Source organism: Ictalurus furcatus, chromosome 3 (genome assembly GCF_023375685.1).
Source record: "Ictalurus furcatus strain D&B chromosome 3, Billie_1.0, whole genome shotgun sequence".
NCBI classification, from domain to species: Eukaryota; Metazoa; Chordata; class Actinopteri; order Siluriformes; family Ictaluridae; genus Ictalurus; species Ictalurus furcatus.
Window position 1 is genome coordinate 25,637,545 of NC_071257.1, and position 20,648 is coordinate 25,658,192.

Consider the following 20,648-nt stretch of genomic DNA (forward strand, 5'->3'; position numbering starts at 1 on the left):
CAGGAGCGATACCCTGTTCTGCTGTTGTAGACTTACTGTCTCAAGGTTATGGCATGTTGGGTGTTCTGAGATGCTTTTCTGCTCACAGTTGTAGCTTTTTTATTATTTATTTATTTATTTATTTATTTTTTAAAAAAAGTTGTTCAAGTCACTTCCTGTCAGCTTGAAACAGCTTAGTCATTCTCCTCTGACCGTTCTCACCAACCAGCCATTTCCACCCACAGAATGTTTGTGTCTGAGGAATCCAGATCAGCAGTTTCTTAAATACTAATACCAGCCCATTTGGCAGCAGCAACTATGCCACAGTCAAACTCACCGAGATCAGATTTTTCCCCATTCTTGATGTTTGATGTGAACATTAACCGATTTTGTGCATTGCACTTCTACCACATGATTGGCTGTTTGGATAACTGCATGAAGGATCAGGTGTACAGGTGTTCCTAATAAAGTGGACTGTGTGTGAATCATGTGAAAGTAGAACCGAAAGTGTGTAATTCTTCAGAAATTGGCTCCCTGTCTTGAACAATAGAGGGAAATTTTCTTAGCTAAAATATTGATCAAGACTCCACTTCCAGAATTCAAACCATGCCTGTATAACCTCTGTACATAAACATCGTTTATTTTTTTCCTTTTTACAACAAGTAGAGCATGTTTAAAATGTCTTTTCAGACATCACAAGGTTCATGACATGAGGGGCCAGGAATCAGCTGGCATTTGAGGGGATTAGAAAAAAAGGCTTTGCCACATCTCGGACATCTTTAGTTACATACTGTATACAGCAGAACGAAAAACACGAGCTTTGTCGGAGTGCTCCTGGGGCACTTCCTGTAGTTAGGAAAACATCAAATAAAGTACAATAACGTCACCCTTTTATAGTATGCTTGCAGAAACTCTGCATGTGTCCAACATTCACAATGCTGCTTCTGGTAATGGATGGGGAAGTTAGCATGAGGGAGGTGGCTGTTCAGCACACAGAGAGCTGTTTAAAGCTTTAAATCATAAATATTAAAAACAATAATGTATATGATGGTCAATACTTCCTCTACAAGCAGCAGAAATTCAATGTAAGCACTCCAGATATTTTTTTTTTGTCTGGTTACACGAAACTTAATTTGAGCATGTGTCAGGAGTCACAGAGCAAAGAAAGAAAAGAAAAAAAATACAAACTGAACTGGTTCATACAGCAAGATGAAAAGGTCATGCACTAACAGGCAAGATGTAACCGTGCCACCCACCCCAAGCTCACAAAATAAAAAGGAGAAAAGACAAAATCATTCAACTGAACATCTTTTTTGGGTTTTTTTTTTTAAAAAACAAAACAAAAAAACCAACAAAAAACACCCTGTAATAAATCTGTACAACCAAAATACATTTTGGAGTCTACTTCTACAGTTACATTATTAAAAGGTTATATACAGGTTTACCCCCATCCATTTATTATCTTCACACTCAGACTTCATTTAAAATTCCGACATTAAAAGTAAGACTAAACTGGAAAACACAAGACCACTTTGAAACAACCCATTTAAAACATCCGCACTTGTCGCAGATGACCGGACCATACATTATAACCCAAGACCTGGATCAGGAACGCTATGATTTATGCCTCATTTGTATCCTGTAACATAATCTGAACTATGTAGTGTAGAGTGAAAAATGGTGGTCAAGTCTGGTGGCAGAAAAGCTAGTAACCAACATTTTTTGTCATCATGGGATTGCAACGTTACACTACGCTCAGGGTGATCGGAAACAAAAAGTGTTCAAAACAAACAAACAAACAAACAAACAAACAACCAACCAACCAACCAACGACATCGCTTAACTCGACAATACAAAAACTGACAGTAGGAGCATGAACACAATCGCAACCCTCCAATATTCTCCTACAACAGAACAAAGGCTCTCCATACACTTCGGCCTCTTCACTGAAGAGAGCTAGACTACTCCATCGATAAAGGTCTACAGTCACTCATGCTGGGTGGGACAGAATTATCGGAGGAGAACCAAAGTTTTTAATATGCAAAAAAAAAAAAAAAAAGTTTAAATCTACGCATTTGCTCCAGAGAAAAGAAATGAAAACACAGTTAATTAAAAAAAAAATAAAACTCACGTTTATTTAATCTTCCATTATACGCCTGTGTGTACACAATCTTGCAACTTTGAACTTGTTGAGAAAATGGAAAACTAGATTTATACAAGATAAGATCACAATCTCTTCTTGCAAAAAAAAAACAAAAAAAAGGGACAAAGACTCGTGTCCGCCTCTGCTGGGAAACGTCAGCCGTCAGCACAGGTGCTGCAGAGTCGCTAGTCAATCTTCACGTTTGTGTAGATCTTTCTCACAAAGGCACTTGTTCCCATGTAACCAACGGCTCCTGGAAGAACATACGAAATGAAATCATGTTCAAACATACGAAGTAAAACTATGTGCAGGCTGAAATAGACGAAGGAGCTACTGTAAATTGTCTAAATAAATGGATAGTAATACACACCACACATTATACCCAGAGCAGTACTGAACACCGCCATGTAGCCGAAATAGAACGATGTCTGAAACAAACCATACATCCTGCAGAGGACAAGACAACATTCATCAGCGAAATGGCATCAGTTTATGCCAGCAGTATGATTATCACCACGTAAATAAAAATGTATAGATGCTTTAGAAGTAAATTCACAGTCTTTAATGAGTAAACAGTCACTGAGCTGAGATCTTAAATAATAAAAAAATAAAATAAAAAGACAAACTCACTTTGTTTTGAAGAAATAGTAGTAAAAGGAATACATGTAAACATAAACTGCCGTGGAAGCGGCAGAAAGAAAGCTTGTCCACTGCCTGCAAAAGAATGATAAAAATTCAGTAAGTTTTCAATTAATTACTTGTTTTTTATATGTTCTAAATAACTTCTTACTTCAGGACGAATTGAAATTTTATCTGTTTATTGAGTTGTAAGTCATGCGAAGGTGCCAACATTGCTAAGAGGAAATTCCTGGCTCCTTATCATCGGGGCCGTGAGATCCCAAGTTTGAATACTGATGATGCCGGTGATCTGTGGCTGGAGCCAACAGAGCAGAATAAGCTGTGCGAGAGGGGTGGTGTACTTTCTCACAGTGACACTATCTAATGGTGGGCGTCTGAGAGCTCCTGTATGCAGAATAGGGCAGATGGCACATTCCTCGGAGTGTGTTAAGCTGCCGTGTGTAGCAGCATGAGCAACCATTTGAAAAGATGTGTTTGGCTGGTTTCCTATGATTACAAGGAAGCGTATGTTAGCCTCTCTGTTTTGTAGGTGTTGTATGATAGTGGAGAGCTAGCAATGGAGTGGGAATTAGTAGGTGACCAAATTGAGGAGAAAATGGGGGAAAAAAAATCTCCCAACCACTAAGCCCCCGTGCCCCACCTCTAGTAATGGTTCCTATTTAAAAAGAACAGATGTGGAAAATTCATCTCTCAAAAATAGCATATAAACAAAAGAAACTAGCAGCTGATCATTCTCTCACCATCTGTAGTCTTCAGCATTGAGGAGGAAGTAGGTACAGACGATGGTCACGCACACGGTCACAATGCACAAGATCACCAACACGAGCATCATGAATCCGTACACATAATAAATCTTATAGGCCCAGAATGACGTGAAAATAAAGTACCTAAGAAAAGTGGAAGAAATAAAAGCAGTAAAGACAAAAGCAATTGCTGGAATTGCATATCCAGCATGGAAAAAGGAAAAAGTAGAATGGAGGAATTCAAATACTTACATCTCAATAAATATAGACCCAAACGGCAGGATGCCACCCAGGCACACGATGACCGCAGGTTCCATGAACCTGATAATCAAATCGAGGGGGGGAAAAAAATAATAAATAACAACGCACCTAAATACCAAATTTAATTAATAAGTTGTATTATGCCCTCAAACAATAAATGAACGCCATAAGGATGTCTAGTAAGAAAAGAAGGGCATACCATTTCTTCTCTGGGATGGGCCTGGGCACGGCGTTGACCCTGCAGGGAAAGTTGGGCTGTCCCGAGAGGTTCCGACCCAGGATCGTCCCCACCAGGTTTAGAGGAAGGATGACGAAGAAGCAGATGCAGCACACTGCAACCTGCAAAACACACACAGAAATGCAGCATGTTCAAACTCTTCTAGTCTATATGATCAATATTAGGCTTGCACATGCCAAGACCATTTATTTCACAGGTTTAAAAGGCACCTCTACAAAAACAGCAACTTTAGCAACTAAAGCCGATGCAGTGACCGTAATGATTGACCTCAATTATTCAGTAAGTGCAAAATAAATAAATAAAAATCATTCACTCAGATATTATACTGTGATGTCTCTAGTACAGACGATTGCTGCCACATGAAGGAAAGAAAGCATGTCTGTAAATTCTCTGAATTATTATTGCAAATGAACTCAATAAATCTTTAAAACACTAAGATGTGTTGTTAGATGCAAATAAATCAACAACAAAAGTGCTGCAATGTGACTTGACATGAAAGTTCCTGCTACCACCCAGAAGCTGAAGGTTTTCTTTAGGAACAGTTTTATTTCTGACCATCACAAAGCAATAACAATGAAGAACCCTTCCGAAAATGCTAAATAAATGTCTCGTCAGAGAAAATTTCACCATATCAGTGACTACACATTTTTATAAAATATGTCTGCACCTTCTGACCAATCAGATGAGAATTGAACAGCGCTGTAGTATAAATTATTTTAACCATTAACTCTAAACAGGACTGATATTTTTAAACGGAAGTGAAATCATTTTTACTGAATTGTCACGGTGTTGCATTTACAGTAATGATGCTGTAGAAGTATTCCCTTAAACAGATTAAATCTTACTCTCATGATTGACTAAAAGCAATGATGTCACTTAATGAGGACTTACTGCACATCTGTATCACCTGTCACTCAGCATAAAGCATCTGCCTTAGCAGAAAATGATCAATAATGATGTGAATACAGTTTATCAAATCATGCTTAAATGTTGATATTCTACCCCATGTAAGACTATCGTGAACCGACTTCTAATGTGGACACATTCTAATAAAGTCATACCACATTTTAAAGCCACTTTAATCAAAGGTTTTTATCTGCACCTCTATTATTAATTTTGTATTTTAGCTTTTTATAACACTGTTGTACATCACATGAGATCCAGAGGGTGGGGTGGGTCAGACTGGTTACACCCTGGACAGGGTGCCAACCCATCGCACTGCACAATTGCACACTCCATGCAAACTCGAAAACATTTCCTTTTTCATATAAGAATAAAAAAGTAAAGGTGACAAGTTCTGGAAAGCTCCTCTCTCCTTGATTCCTCCAAGAACATTAACTATTGATTTACCTCTAATAGTGGCAGACTTGAATCAATAGCCTGGTCACAGGTTGAAAGATGTAAGGGAAGTGAGGGGTATTGACATGTACCCTGCCAAGAAGACATGACTGGCTATATTCTGAATTTGACCTTTGTTTACTTACCTGTAAGACAACTGAATGGGCAAAATATAACTGCTGTCACAAGAGACATATAGAAATGTCATTTAAAAAAAAAAAAAAAAAAAAAAAAGGGCAATAAGCTGATTAAGCACTCACCATGGTGCCAAATGGGATGGCTCTGGAGGCGTGGTAATAGATAGCAATGAAGTTGATGAAGAAAGCCGTGCCACAAACCATAGCTGGGATCAGGAATGCACCAATAAACATCTGCTTTATCCATCTCCTCCCTGCTCGAACACAGATGGAACAACAACACGGCTGAGAAAACACTCTTGGATAATTAAAATGGAAACGTTACACGTCATTAAAAGACTTTCAGTATTTTGCATTAAAGTGAATTACATGATGTACAGTTATGTTGCATATGAAGCTAAACATGTGCTTCTCATGCCTACTTAACAGTACCTGCTTTTCTTCTGCGTTAGAGTTAATGATGACCTACAGTATTATACGTCCTGACTTTTAATAGAATTAAAATCTTATATAGTTAAGATATTCTTACCCCCTTGTTTTGCATACAGGCTTCCCCCAAAGTAACCATTTACTGGGGAAGTGGCTGCATACACAAATATGGCCGTGCTCAGCATCGACCCTCTCCTACAAGAAGGAAAAAAAACAAAAAAAACAAAACTGATCAGTAAGTGTTTTGCTTATTAAATCAACAAATACAACGGTCCTTGAGACTTACTCAGTGTACAAATCCTCAATCATGGCCACAATGATAACAATGAAGGACACAGAGAAGATCTGGCAACCAGAGCCAATCAGGGAGGAGAAGATAAGAGGGTGACTAGAGGGTCTGAACACATCACCGTGGACTTGCTTCCACCCGTACTCATCCCCGAGATCTCGGTCCTGCATACATAAAGTTTGAGGGAGGGAGTGAGTGAGTGGATACTGGACATGTTACAGATTCAATACACGTGATACAAATATTCAATAAGCCATCTAATTATATGCATCCAAAAAAAAAAAAGGAATACGTGCATGTTATCTACATATACTACATATCTACATAACTATTCACAAATTATATAATGGAAAAGAATGCACAAATAATTCATCATCGTCCTGTTACAATAAAAATTTGGAAGCAAGCAATACTGGCTTAAATGTTAAGTGTCTATTAAAAGCAAGAGCTCATAACCACATGTTAATTCTACAATATAATCCACTAAACACAGTTATAAAACGGATTGCTCAGGTCCTTGATTATGATTGGCTGAGCCGCATTTGAAGCCGTTGTAAATTACTCTCTAAACACAAACCTGTGACTTCATTATATCTGTATTATTTTGCCAAATAAATTGTTTCAAAATGTCAGATTTTATTAGCATTTATTACACTAATAATACCAGTTTCTGGAAGAAAAAAAAAACAACTAACCGTCTATTATACAGCAGCTGTGTTTTCTTTTAAATTTACATTACAGTCTAACAGCATGGTAACATACAATAATAAACCAGAACACAATGCTAATTGTTTTGTTTTTGCTAGCTTACTTTACCCAATCATATTAAGACACATGATGTAGCTCTTCCTATTTCAATAAAGGTGGTTGACATTGAGCTGAAAGGTGCAATAGCGCCACCTACTGGACTATAATCAGTGTGCAGCTTGGCAACCATTCTGCTAAATGTTGCTGAAGAACTACATTGATTGGTGGAAGAATGATTATAATCAATAAATTATTAATTTTTTTGTTGCATTGTGTTTATTTTATGAAATCTTGCCAGGTGTATTTAGTAACCGTTTTATAAAGAGTAGCTTATTTGGACTCACCATATCATCCATTTCTTCCTCTTTGCTGTATCTGGCATAGTCTTTCCTCAGAGTCCTCATCAAGATCATAGACACCAAACCCACCAGGAAGATCACCATCATGAAGGAGTTAAATATGGAGAACCAGTGAATCTGTCAATAGAAGGAAAAATGAATGAATATTTAGAAAAAAAATCTTTCTTCATTATGCACCATAGTACTGATTATCCACAATCGACAGAAAAATCTTCAGATAAATAACACCTTATGTAAGCTGTACTTATTTGTACAGATTTCAGATTGCTTACTCTGTGTTGAAAGAAGGATGGATCAAGGTATTTGTCAAAACGGTCTTCAAATTTCACATCAGACTTTTTCCACTTCACCTACAGTAATGAAAAAGGTTTGTTTAATGGTTTAATAACAATATTCAATGCTAAGACTGTGACATGACTGTTTAAATTACCCGTCATACATATATATGTATATAGTCATACATATATAAACATTTTATATATATATGAAATTTTGCATTTCATTTGGAAATCAAGGTCCCAGAGTCTGGAGGAAGCGTGGAGAGGAACAGAATCCAAGTTGCTTGAAGTCCAGTGTGAAGTTTCCACAGTCAGTGATGATTTGGGGTGCCATGTCACCTGCTGGTGTTGGCCCACTGTGTTTTCTCAAGTCGAGAGTTAATGCAGCATCTACCAGGAGATTTTAGAGAACTTCATCTGCTGATAAGCTTTATGGAGATACTGATTTCCTTTTCCAGCAGGACTTGGCACCTGCCCACAGTGCCAAAACTACTAGTAACTGGTTTGCTGACCGTGATATTACTGTGCTCGATTGGCCAGCCAACTCACCTGACCTGAACCCCATAGAGAAGCTATGAGAGACACCAGACCCAACAATACAGACGAGCTGAAGGCCGCTATCAAAGCAACCTGGGCTTCCAGAACACCTCAACAGTGCCACAGGCTGATTGCCTCCAAGCCACGCCACAGTGATGCAGTAATTCATGCAAAAGGGGCCACAACCAAGTATTGAGTGCATAAATTAACATACTTTACAGAGGGTCAACATTTCTGTATTATAAATTCTTTATTCTAATATTTTGAGATACTGGATTTTTGATTTCCATGAGCTATAAGCCATAATCAAGAGTAAAACAAAAAAAAGGATTGAAATACTTCACTTTATGTGTAATGAATATATGAAAGTTCCACTTTTTTAATTAAATTACGGGAAAAAATTAACTTTTCCACAATATTAAATTTTTTTGAGATGCACCTGTGTGTGTGTGCGTGTATATACACACATATATACAGTATATAGTCAAGTGATGATGCAGTATTGAGAGGTTTGTCAGAAGAGGTGTAAAAGTACTCACTGAGTAGGACATAGCGATTCTCGTGTTCGGCACAAGCTTCACTTTGCCCTCGCTGGTCAAGTTAACATCCACAATTCTGTTACCATTGAAGCCGATTTCCAGCTTTTTGTAAGTCCAGAGGTAATGATCTTCCCCGTTCTCATCTGCCTCACCAACGATCCCTGAATTGCAATCAACAAAGTGATTTTACAAATCAGGTAGTAATGAATTGGGAGGCTTATACAATTACTAAATTACTGAAACAGATGAAAGGAATATTAAAATGATTGTACAGTAAATACACAAAATACAATACAAGAAATATAGGATTAGAAAAGCCATAAGATCAGAAATATTTAATACAGGTTCCTGACAAACACATTCACAACTAAAACAGTGAGGACAAGCTGAGCGCTCACAGAACTTCGTGGTATTGAATCCCAAGGCTTCTCTTGAGGCTTTGTCAAACACAGAATTCCTGGACTACTCACCCCAGATTGGCAAGTCATCGATGTACATTTGGTACCAGTAGTGGTTCTTGATGGCGTAGACAAAGGCATCCCTTTTAGCTTTGTCCAGTTCAATTTCACAGTATGTCGACTGCATCACTTCATCTGTAAAGGACAATTGCTAGTTACAGTTTTTCAAGGAAAAAATAAATAAATACAAATTCACTCGTTGCACTGAATTCTTCCACTGAAGTATTTCTCCATTGTACCTGAACAGATACAACACAAACATTTTGAATAGCAGCACTTTTAACATGAGTTGAATACCCTTAGACCTAAAATTAGTATCTAGGACCACATTTATTATGACATGGCAGTGGTACACTTTATCTTACGTACTCAAGTGGTATGTACAGATCTGTATTATTATAAACAAAAAAGGACTGCTGCACTGGATCAAAAAATTTAAAATACAACCCCCCCGCCCACCCCCCAAAAAAACAGGTTTTTTTTTTCCAAGAAAATAAACTGAATGAAAAGATAGTGAGCAAGAAAAAAAAAAAATACTCTACACAGTCCTGCTGTAACATTAAGGCACTCCAGAGTGCGCAAGTCATAAATATTTATTAACTATTGCTTAGGCATGTAGCACAAACATGTTTCAGCTTAGCCATGTTTTCCTCAGGGTGAATAGTCATGTGACCATGAGGATAAATATCAAATGGTTGTTCATTCTTTATTTACACTCACTGAGCACTATTAGAAACACTATACTAATACTGGGTTGGGCCTCCCTATGCTCTCAAAACAGCCTCAATTCTTCAGGGCATGGATTCCACAAGATGTTGGAAACATTTCTTTCAGATTCTGGTCCACGTGGACATGATTGCATCACAATTCCTGCAGATTTTTCAGGTGCACTTTCATGCTGCGAGTCTCCCGTTCTACCACATCCCAAACGTGTCCTTTTGGATTCAGTTGCAGTGACTGGGAAGGCCACTGAAGTACACTGAACTCAGTGTCATGTTCATGAAACCAGTTTGAGACGACTTTTGCTTTGTGACATGGTGCATTATCTATCATGCTGGACATAGCCATTAGAAAATGGGTAAACTGATGCATTGAAGGGATGCACATGAACAGTAGCAATAGGCTGTGACATTCAAGCGATTATTGATTGGTATTAACGGGCCCAAAGTGTGCCAAGAATACATTCCCCACACCATTACACCACCTCCACCAACCTGGACTGTTTACACAAGGCAAGGAGGGTCAATGGATTTATGTAGTTGGTGCCAAATTCTGACCCTACCATCTGTGTGCCTCAGCAGAAACCAGGCTACATTTTTCCAGTCTTCAGCTGTACAGTTTTGGTAGCCTGTGCCCACAGCAGCCTCAGCTTTCTGTTCTTGGCTGACAAGAGTGGAACCCGACATGGTCTTCTGCTGTTGTAGCCCATCCACCTCAAGGTTCGACGTGGTATGCATTCTGATATGCTTTTCTGCCCACCACAACTGCACAGAGTAGTTATACGAGTAATTGTCACCGTTCGGTCACCTCGAACCAGTCTGGTCATTCTCCTCTGACCACTGTCATCAATAAGGTGTTCCCATCCACAGAACTGCTGCTCGCTGGTTGCTTTTTCTTTATTGTACCATTCTGAGTAAACTCTAGAGACTGTTGTGCATGAAAACCCCAGAGATCAGAAGTTTAGAAATACTCAAACCAGCACCAACAATCAGGCCATGGTTAAAATCACTGAGATCACTAGCACTAAACAGTCTCCCCCCCCCACCACATGGTCTGATTAGTGAATTCCATGAATGAGTGGGTGTACAGGTGTTCCTAATAAGGTGCATCGGTGAGGGTATATTTTCCAGATGCTTTTCTGCTCTCCACAGTTGAAAATAGTGCCTATTTGAGTAACTATAGATTTCCTGTCAGCTCAAACCAGTCTGATCAGTCTCCTAATCTAATTTTTTCATAAACCGTATGTTTAGCGAAAACGTAATATATTGTGATATGTAACGGGGGGGCAAGACCGTTTAGTGCTAGTATGGCGGTGACATCATTGGGAATCAAACTCAGAATCTCCCAACGATAGGGCATCTGGACCCCATTTTAAACTAAGGTACTGTTACTGCTTGTATTTATGAAAGTAAACATAGTGGATGCATTAATGCCAGCAGACCTCGGTTACCTTTAAACTGGATGTCTAGGCCGCTGAACTCCAGTTCGACTCCCTGCAGAGCTTCGCCCAGTGTCTCATGGTAGTGGCTGATGGTCTTCTTGGAGCCCACGCAGAAAGGAAGGGAGAAGTATTTATATGTCTCCTGCCTGTTGTGATATGGTCCCACTGTGTTCATCCATAGAACCACCTCCTCTTTATCTTCGTACTGATTTATTTTTTAAAAAAATGAAGAAAAAAAGTCATTAGATTCCTAATGGTAGATCGTTTGCTATATTTACAGTGACATTATTATAAACAGCCTTCAACGTGGTAACAACATTCACAAGGGAAACACAAGACAATACTCACACAACTGATAATACTATTCACACTATTCATTAAAGTAATAATGAATAGTTCTACACTCTGTACACAATCATTAATCCAAATCACATTAATAAAAAAATTCTTAAAAAAAAAAGATTAAAAAAAAAACAAAAAAAACCACAAGACTTCTTTTCTTGACCCCATTTTGATTTGTTCATGTCCCCATAGTGTCACAGCACTACACATCATGGAGGGTGAATGCAAGCATGAATCTTCTTCCAAAGTGGGTTAAGCCAGGCCACCACAGTCTCACACACACACACACACACACACACACACACACACACTCTCCTACAACATGATCTTGAGTATTTTATTCTACAGAAGCTTTAACCAGTAACACCCCTTTCACAAACATCTCAGAAAGAATGCCAAACAAGTATGTGTCAGACTGACACACCTACAAGAGTTGAATGACTTGTCGCAATGTCTTTCAGTACCGTGAATTCAATTCTCTTGCCCCGGTGACAAATGTCAGCTGTGGATGAAGAGGAGCGGGTCGAATCGGCAGGTAACGCGTGATTCTGACCCGTGTTGGATACGACGTGTGTGTGGTTGAATAACAACATGAGCAAATCAGTGTACACATTACAGGAGAAGCATCTGAGAAAAAATATTTGTGCCGACACAGAGAACTGATTTAGATGTGCAATTATGAACGTACTTTGTCTAAGGCCCGTCTGCTTCGTGTTAGTATTTTTACCGGACATTGCGTCTGACACATTTTGATTTCATCGGACGTTTTAACGGTGAAAAACAACGGTATTTACTGGCTAATGGAAACTCTGATGTAGACATTTACAGCAATTTATAATATATCAGATTGGATATAATTTCCAGAATGTGCAGTGATGTTGCTGGACGACATTTCAAATGATTATAATATTTTTGCATGGGATAAGAGAGCTCTGTATAAATGAAAGACATGGGAGTGTCTTCACAATGTACACATGGCGGTTACACTAAAATATACTACACACCCCACCTGACTGCTATTTTTATTATTTTTTTTACAACAGCTTGTTCTTTGTGGCTGTGCATGCTGCATTTTCTTTAGTAGATCACATGCTCATAGCATACACTATAAGTCCAAAGTGCACTTCAGTACTTGATGGGCCCGTTCTGGTGTACCACTTCATGGCTGAGCTGTTGTTGCTCCTAGATAGTTCCATTTCACAAAATAATAGTACTTATAGTTGACGGGGCAGATCTAACATGGCAGAAGTTTCAAAAACTGACTTGTAGTAAAAGAGGCTTTTTTTTTATGACAGTGCCACATTTACAGTCACTGAGCTATTCAGTACGACCCATTCTACTGCCAGTGTTTGTCTATGGAGATTACCTGGCTAGGTGCTTGATTTTATGCACCTGCTAACAATGGGTGTGGCTGAAATACCTGAACTCAAGAATTAGGAGGGGTGTCCACATAACTTTGGTCATAGTGTATCTATATCTGTAGTAGAAACTCAATAACTTACCCTAAATCCCCCACAATCAACATTCTCTGCAAAGACTTGGTTATCAAGACTTGGTTTCCTTTTTGGTTTCAGCAGGAGACAATAGAAAAGAATGCTTCCTGGAGTGTTTTTATACTGAAGAAAAAGTGCAAAACCTCAATCCCCACTGGATATTAAGCAATCTATACCAGTATGTCAATTCAAACAAGATATACATCTCCTGGGGTTATTTATACTGGTCATTTTATAGAAGGCAAAATGCAGATAGCCAAGACCTCCTACTCCACGCGAACCAAGTCCCATTATTAGTTCGTTTTGAAAGCACAAACACTGCCCCAAATAGACAGCACAAAATGCTGTCGAATGAGCAAACTTTATGTATATCCCTGAAGCCACATTGTATGATGGCTAGTGGAGAAAAAAAAAAAAAAAAAACAATAGTGAAGGTTATGGCCTTTCAAGCTTGGTCACAAAATTCAAACCTGTCACACTGATAACATGGTGTGGAGTATACCAGTATACCATGACAAAGATCACAAATTGCCAACTTCTAGAACAACAAGTAACACTGTAATCTAGAAAACTTGGCAAATGAGCACTAAATAGAGATGGCACCAATCTGAACCATCATATCGGATCCTACAACAAATGTCAAAGACAGGAATTATTTTTGGAACTGGAAATGTTCATTTAAAGAGATGATTTTTTCTTTTGTTAGGATTGATTTTATTATATTTATACTTTGTGAATATAATATAGTAAGTGTTTTGTGTGAAAGGGTTTAACTGTGAAGCACCTTATTTATTTAAAAAAAAAAAGCCATTTTAAAGCTTAACAGTATTTAAAGAAAACAATATTAGATGGGTTTCAGTATAAGCTGATACTCACGCATTCTTATCAGTTTAAAAAAAACTATTAAAAAAAAAAGGTGGTATTGTGCAATCACTACCACTAAATTGTCATTCAATGACAATAGATATGTTTGGTGACTTATTTTATAACAAGCACATTGATGAAAATATTTGTAAACACATTCTACCATGATTTAAAAAACAAACAAACAAAACAAAAAACACCACAACATCTTTGGTTAAAAAGAGGCATTTTGTCCATACACGGCATTTGTAAACAAGACCAAAGGTTCATATCCACAAAAGGGCTGTTTAAGTTTGGCGTCAAACTTAGGAAGTGTTGCTGATAGCACACAACCAATATTGACCCAACTTGATCCCACAGCTTGATTTGCATTATAGACAGAAGCAGACACAATTATGGTATTAATAAGAGACTTACTACCAGTGCAAATTCACCAAATGAAGAGAGAATGCGATGTTTTAGACTAGGTATAATCAATGTACAACTTCACTAATCTCCTCAAATGCATGTGGACAAAGGTACATCTTCATGCACTGTATTACAATTTCAGATTGACACTAACTACTCAGTCTAAAACGTGGACCGTCTGTGTATAAAGCCATGGAACTCCTATCCAGCACACACTGTGATTACTAAAGGTCTACAAAGTTACTTTACTGAATAAACTTTGCATGCTATTAAAGCCTGTGCAGCTTCCTCGACAGGACTCAGTGAGGCCTAAATCTTCTTTGTTTGTAGCTCATATTTTGAGGGATTTCATCCTTTAGCGGTTTTCTATTATTGTTTAGCTGTACTACTCCATGGAGCTTGAGTCATTTAGTTGTATCCGAGATTGCAATATAGTTTTATAGATCACAACATTCGTATACAATATCAGTAGATCAGTAAAAGTAAAAATATCAGTAAAACTAAGTATGACGTTCTTTCCTGTGATTCCTCAAGCCTTTTTCTGTACAACTCAGAAAGACTGAAAGCAGGGACACTACTCTTGAAACTTAAGGCTGTCCCTCTTGTGGTGTTCTCTCAAATCTTCTGCCATGAATTGATCTTGACGTATACCCATGCGGCACTAAACAATGAACTGCGGGCTTTCCTTCACAAATCAACTAACAAATTAACCACTATAGTACTCTCTGGTCCGGATAGCATTTTGCAGAAGTTTCTTTCATCTTGGTTACACAGAACATCAATTAATTTGTCACATTTGATATTCTGACTGCTTCACTGAGTAGATTTTAGTACACTTTGGCATGCGTTAGACGTCCATTATCATGTTAGTCATGAGTACACTTAGAAAGCAGACTTAAAAATATTACAGTAAATATAACAAGACAGGCTGTCTGAAGACTGTTGATTCACCCCATAATCCAACAAACTATTCAGAACCTTCAGTCACATCATGATCAATTTTAATTGTATTTGTATGGCACTTTTAACAACGAACATTGTCACAAAACAGCTTTACGGAACTATAAAAATTCCATATATCAATTTTAAATTGATAAATATATCCCTAATGAGCATGCCAGAGGTGACGGGGGAGAGAAAACTCTCCGAGATGGAATGAAGAAGAAACCTTGAGAGAAAACCAGCCCTCATCTGGGTTACGATGAATAGTGCAGTTATGAATAATTCCCTTTTGTAACTGTGTACTATATAATTAAAAAGTGCAATTGTGATAATAATAATAATAATCTATAAAACACTTATTCACAATTCCCATGTAACAATACTGGCCATATTAATCACTTTAAACATTGTCAGGAAACGTAATCATTTGTTCTTAGTTACAATTATAATAACTGATCATAAACAGCTGTCTGAGCCACATCGAATGGTGTAATTGTGCGACAGTGGAGATAAATTCTCTCTCCTAACCACAACAAAGAACCACAGTCTTTCCAAAGTTGTCACATAATGATAAAGTTTGACAGAAGCTACCATCATCAAGAAATTTTTACACAGCATGTTTTCTAGAAATGGGTCACCAGAGATGAGGTGCTAAGGAGGGAACATGCAGCTGATAACAAATAGTGTTTTCTTTCATTACACATTTGAATGTTACATTTCTAACCTAGCATGCTGCTTGCTAATAACTGCTTACAGGGCATTGTGGGTAATAATGTGACAATCAAGATGACGTCATATGAACACTATTAGTGAAAATTAGGGGTGTAACGATACACTCAGCTAATGATACGATACGCATCACGATACTGGGTTCACGATAGGATACACACCACGATATTTTGAACACAATGTAAAAAATTTAACTGAAACTCAAATAACAGATTAACTTCCAAAACATTAACAATTTTCAATAACTTTATTGCACATACAACTTAAAGAATTTACAATATTTCAAGATTTAATTTACTGAACAATAAAACTGAAATTTAACATGAAATTAGAATTAAGGAGGATAGTGCAGGAAATGATTTTTTACATAGGAAGCACTATCACAAACTCAAAATGCTTATGTTCTGCATCGTTTATGATTGCTCAAATCAATCAAACCGAGAAAGCACTTTTATCGTGTACCAAAAGTTGCTGTTCATAAGGGGGGAAAATGCGACTGAAAAACACAGGAGAAAGAGGCTCGTATACCTGCGTCTACAGTCTGGAGGAGCCGAGTCGGGTACTGCTCATGTGTGCAGTGACCACTTTCTCAAATGTAAGTTAATACAACTTACATATGTTGTGTTTATGTAATGTCAGCCATTTCGGTACTTTGTAAAAGTTAAAGTAATTGTTTGGCGATGATCCATGCCTTTAGTGGCGTTTCGGCGGACCTTTGAGAGAGGTTAACCTAATAACGTAAAGTAAACAACCGTAACGCTAACATTGAGAGGCGCAACAGAGTTGAATGTCTGTTGCTAGGTTAATCCACAGGAGAAAAAACGAAATGCCACTCACCCGGGCGAAAACCAAACGATATTCATCGTGGAGGACCTCGGTACCGAGGTCGTTGACCCAACCACTCACAAAAAAGTTGTATGCCTCCATACTTTTGTATACTTTCATTTGTTTTCTGGAGAACAATGTAGTTGCTTAGATCTACCGCCTTGATGGCAGGCAAGTATTTCAATTCAATTGAAAAACCGCTCCTCTTCATAACATAAGCATCACATCCAACATGTGTTGTGATTTTCTGTTTATACCTTTCTCTTGTAATAGTGTCTAAACCAGTACAGTACAGACTTTCCTCCATCTCATCCATTCTGCTTTTCACTTGTGTCATCAGAATCATGTGACTGCAAACAAGGTATAGGATAAAACGGACGTCATATTGTAAAAATAAAAAAATAAATATTTTTAAATCACCATAACTACAATACATATCGTAACATTTTTGCATTGCGATATATCGTTACACCCCTACAGAAAATAATTATCAAGTCTTGATAAAAACAGATTTGGTCCGTTCCATCATCCGTTCTAGCAAGACACAATCAGACCATAACTACATAGTGGTATGAAATCTTTCACTATGAAATTTAGTTCATCCATAGACAGCGTATTCAAAATCATCCGAAACATCTGAGCCATAACAACTGATGGTCGACTACATGCACACGAAAGACAAGTGTCAACACCCGAGTTAAGTGAGTGTGTACCAGCGAGAGACAAAATAATAAAATTCTTCTCATTTAAAAAAAAGGAAACAGCTTGCAGGACATCTCTGGAAATGTTGCCTCCAATCAGGGAATTCAAGGACTCACAACACAACCAATAACCTGTAAATCAATCCCAATCTCCTAGATAACTACAAGGTGAATGTAACACTAAAGCAAATCTTCTAAAAGGATAACTGGCTGTGGTCGTCCCTCTGTTCGAGACTTGTAGGAATCCAGGATAAGGACACGTAATGAAGATCCACACTAATTTCTTCAAAAAACTAGCCTGTAGTGAACACTAGAGAGCAGTTAAGAAACAAAATCATTCAAGTTTTTTTTTTTTCTACGTGCCATTACGCACACTGTTAACCAGCTCTGAGAAGGACTTGCTATCCTTCAAACATTTACACACTCTTAATAAAGAAACAATTCTTGGCTTTACAGTCATGTTTGCACAACGAGTCTTTTTATATAAAAAAAAAAAAATAAATAAAAATAAAAAAAAAGGCATCCTGATACACCACAGGACTCTGGTTACTCTATATCTCTGTATAGAGTTTCACATATTGTTCCCGGTGACTTCCGGGTTTCCGCCAGGTTCTCTGCATTCTTCATATCTCCAAAAAACATTCAAGTAGGTGAAGCGCTTCTGCTACATTGCCTGTAGGTGTGAATGAGAATGATTTCCTGTGATGGACTGGGGTCCCTTCCTTGGCATAGGCTCAGAATCCACTATCACGCTAGTCTGATTAGTGAAGTGCCAACATGTCTCATTAAATATAAATATATATATTTATTTATATTTAGATGATGATGAAAACAGAAAGCTTAAAGAAGATTTAACAGAGATGCATGTGTGAGGTATGCGTTTATTCTCTGCTTCAAGTACAAACCAGGCGTTTGATCTGTTCATGTCCATGACTCTAGTTAAAACTGGTACCCTGAAGTGTCAAACCTGTAGGTCTTACTTATAATCATGAAGTAATTACTGGTGTTTATGGTTAAGCATTAAAAGGTAGCTTGTCGGTTTGTAAGAAAGGAATTTCACACAGATGGACCTTATTACATTTTGGCTGAACGTTCCTGCTCGAAGGTGCTAGACAGAAATAAATATTGTCCCACGATTAAAGTTGAATTGGATTCTGATACAAACGTGACAGCAAGTAAAGACACTCCACGTTTTCTCTATAAGAAAATACTGATGGATAATTAGCATACTCTGAGCCACACTGACACAATTAGTTAGTTGTTAGGGTGTAACTATAAACTTCTAACTGATGGGTTACAGTACACTCAGTGTTCAGAGTAGTGGGCTGAAGCGGCCTGGAGATAGGGACACTGAAAAGCACCATGAAAAGATAGCGTTCAAACTTTCTACATCATGTTTATAAATCGATAAATATACCAAAACTTTATTAGAAACTGACAGATATTTCCTGTAACCTGTTAAAATCAGCTTTAATAGCTTGTCAGCTTTGACTCGGGTTCAAAGTCTAATAAATAAATAAATAAATAACCAGACTGGCTACCAGTTCACCTGATAAAAACATGTAGACTGTGACCAGCTGTATGAGACATTAACTGTTGTGATTAAGAAGTTGTTAGCTTGGGACTGTATGACAGGGCTGCACCAACCGGATATATCGGTGTATACAGTCGGACATATTAAGCAGCATGCTAACATTCATCAAGCTAGCTCAATACGATTTCTCCACTTCAGCGATTCTAGTAATAAAAGCCCACAAACACTATTTCTTGTATTTTTCACGCAATGTGTCGTCTGTTCGCATTTGATATAATGTTATACATATATTATATATATATTTTATATAGATATATATAACTGACAGCTATTTGTCTAGCGTACGTTTATCAAGCTGGGGTTAATCCCAAACCAGTCCTTACTACCTCCCTAGACAAGGGGACTAACATTAGTGAAAGGTATAGCTGCTACACCCTATGCAGTGCCTAATATCTTCATAAAGGATCTATTTAGGACTCGGCCTCTACACCACGTAGCTACGGCTACGCTAGCTAGCTAGCTGGCTGGCTACCCATTTGGCATTAGCATTAGCATTAGCATCAGCAGGAGAATGAACTACTATATAATCTATCTGAATCGCGTTAACGTGACACTCGCGGCGTTTGGTATATTTATTCTTATATACGCCTCTGCATACTGAATTAATCAGTATTTCGTTATTAAATCCCAATCCGATTTGCTATTCTGATCAGTCAGTTAGTCAGTCACCCCGTCAGGCTAAAGGTACACCGCATAAGGCTTCTCGGCCCGAGAACATTTCCTTACCGTGTGATCATGCTCATCCGCCTGGGCCGGCAACAATAAACTTATAACAGGCAATAACACCAGCGCTGCACACTTCCACCTGGACGACTTCATCATTTTCAAGGAAAGTTCTCCGATCGCTTCGGGATATTAGCCTTTTTAAGCTATCCCACCTTCCTTCTTCCTGGTTCTATGACAGTGGTCGTCTCAGGATGCTCTGTACGGATATGTCGTAAAGTGTTTTTCGAGGAGTCACCGCATCTGGCGCTGATTGGCTGAAAACTCTCACATGGAGACTTTCAGCCAATGATATGGCGCGGCGCTGAGTCTGCGGTGCGCTGTGAAATACGGCTACAGCGGCGCTCCGCCACCTACAGCCACGTCATCTGAGAGAGTGAGCGGGCGCGCGCGCGCGCGCACACACACACACACACTGCACAAACGGAAGAAGGAACTACATATTCATCAAATAAATTTAGTTTATTCGTGTGTTGTTTTTTTTTATCAGTAAGGCTCCATTCTTCAGCAAGACTGTGGACATTTGCAAATGTAACTCGTATAATTTATCCCCTTGCTTATGATTATCACTTTTATTCTTCATACTATTGTAAAAACATATACATTCATTCATTTATATATATATATATATATATAAATATATATATATATATAAATATATATATATAAATATATATAAGTATATATATAAATATATTTATATATATATATATATATTTATATATATATATATATATATTTATATATATATA

At 37.9% G+C, this 20,648-nt stretch overlaps 1 protein-coding gene across 1 annotated transcript; it reads right to left on the bottom strand.

Annotated features, from left to right (window-relative positions):
- Positions 1-598: 598 nt before the first annotated feature.
- Positions 599-20,107, bottom strand: tm9sf3 (transmembrane 9 superfamily member 3). Its single transcript, XM_053621706.1, has 15 exons — positions 19,900-20,107; positions 11,285-11,480; positions 9,127-9,249; positions 8,657-8,817; positions 7,575-7,652; positions 7,288-7,419; positions 6,194-6,360; positions 6,008-6,102; positions 5,602-5,732; positions 3,965-4,104; positions 3,757-3,825; positions 3,502-3,648; positions 2,753-2,836; positions 2,493-2,569; positions 599-2,375 (listed from the first exon to the last, which is right to left on the bottom strand). Exons 1-15 carry the CDS (start codon positions 19,993-19,995, stop codon positions 2,308-2,310), a joined length of 1,764 nt encoding a protein of 587 aa, XP_053477681.1. The 5' UTR covers positions 19,996-20,107; the 3' UTR covers positions 599-2,307.
- Between the last annotated feature and the right edge of the window lie 541 nt (positions 20,108-20,648).

What these genes read in the sequence shown, in the direction of transcription:
- tm9sf3 (XM_053621706.1), bottom strand. Translation starts at nt 19,995, where the DNA reads ATGATGAAGTCGTCCAGGTGGAAGTGTGCAGCGCTGGTGTTATTGCCT. An exon ending in CCATCCCATTTGGCACCATG is followed by an intron (nt 4,105 to 5,601) that starts GTGAGTGCTTAA and finishes TGTGTTTTGCAG; the next exon opens with GTTGCAGTGTGCTGCATCTG. An exon ending in TACTATTTCTTCAAAACAAA is followed by an intron (nt 2,570 to 2,752) that starts GTGAGTTTGTCT and finishes TGTCCTCTGCAG; the next exon opens with GATGTATGGTTTGTTTCAGA.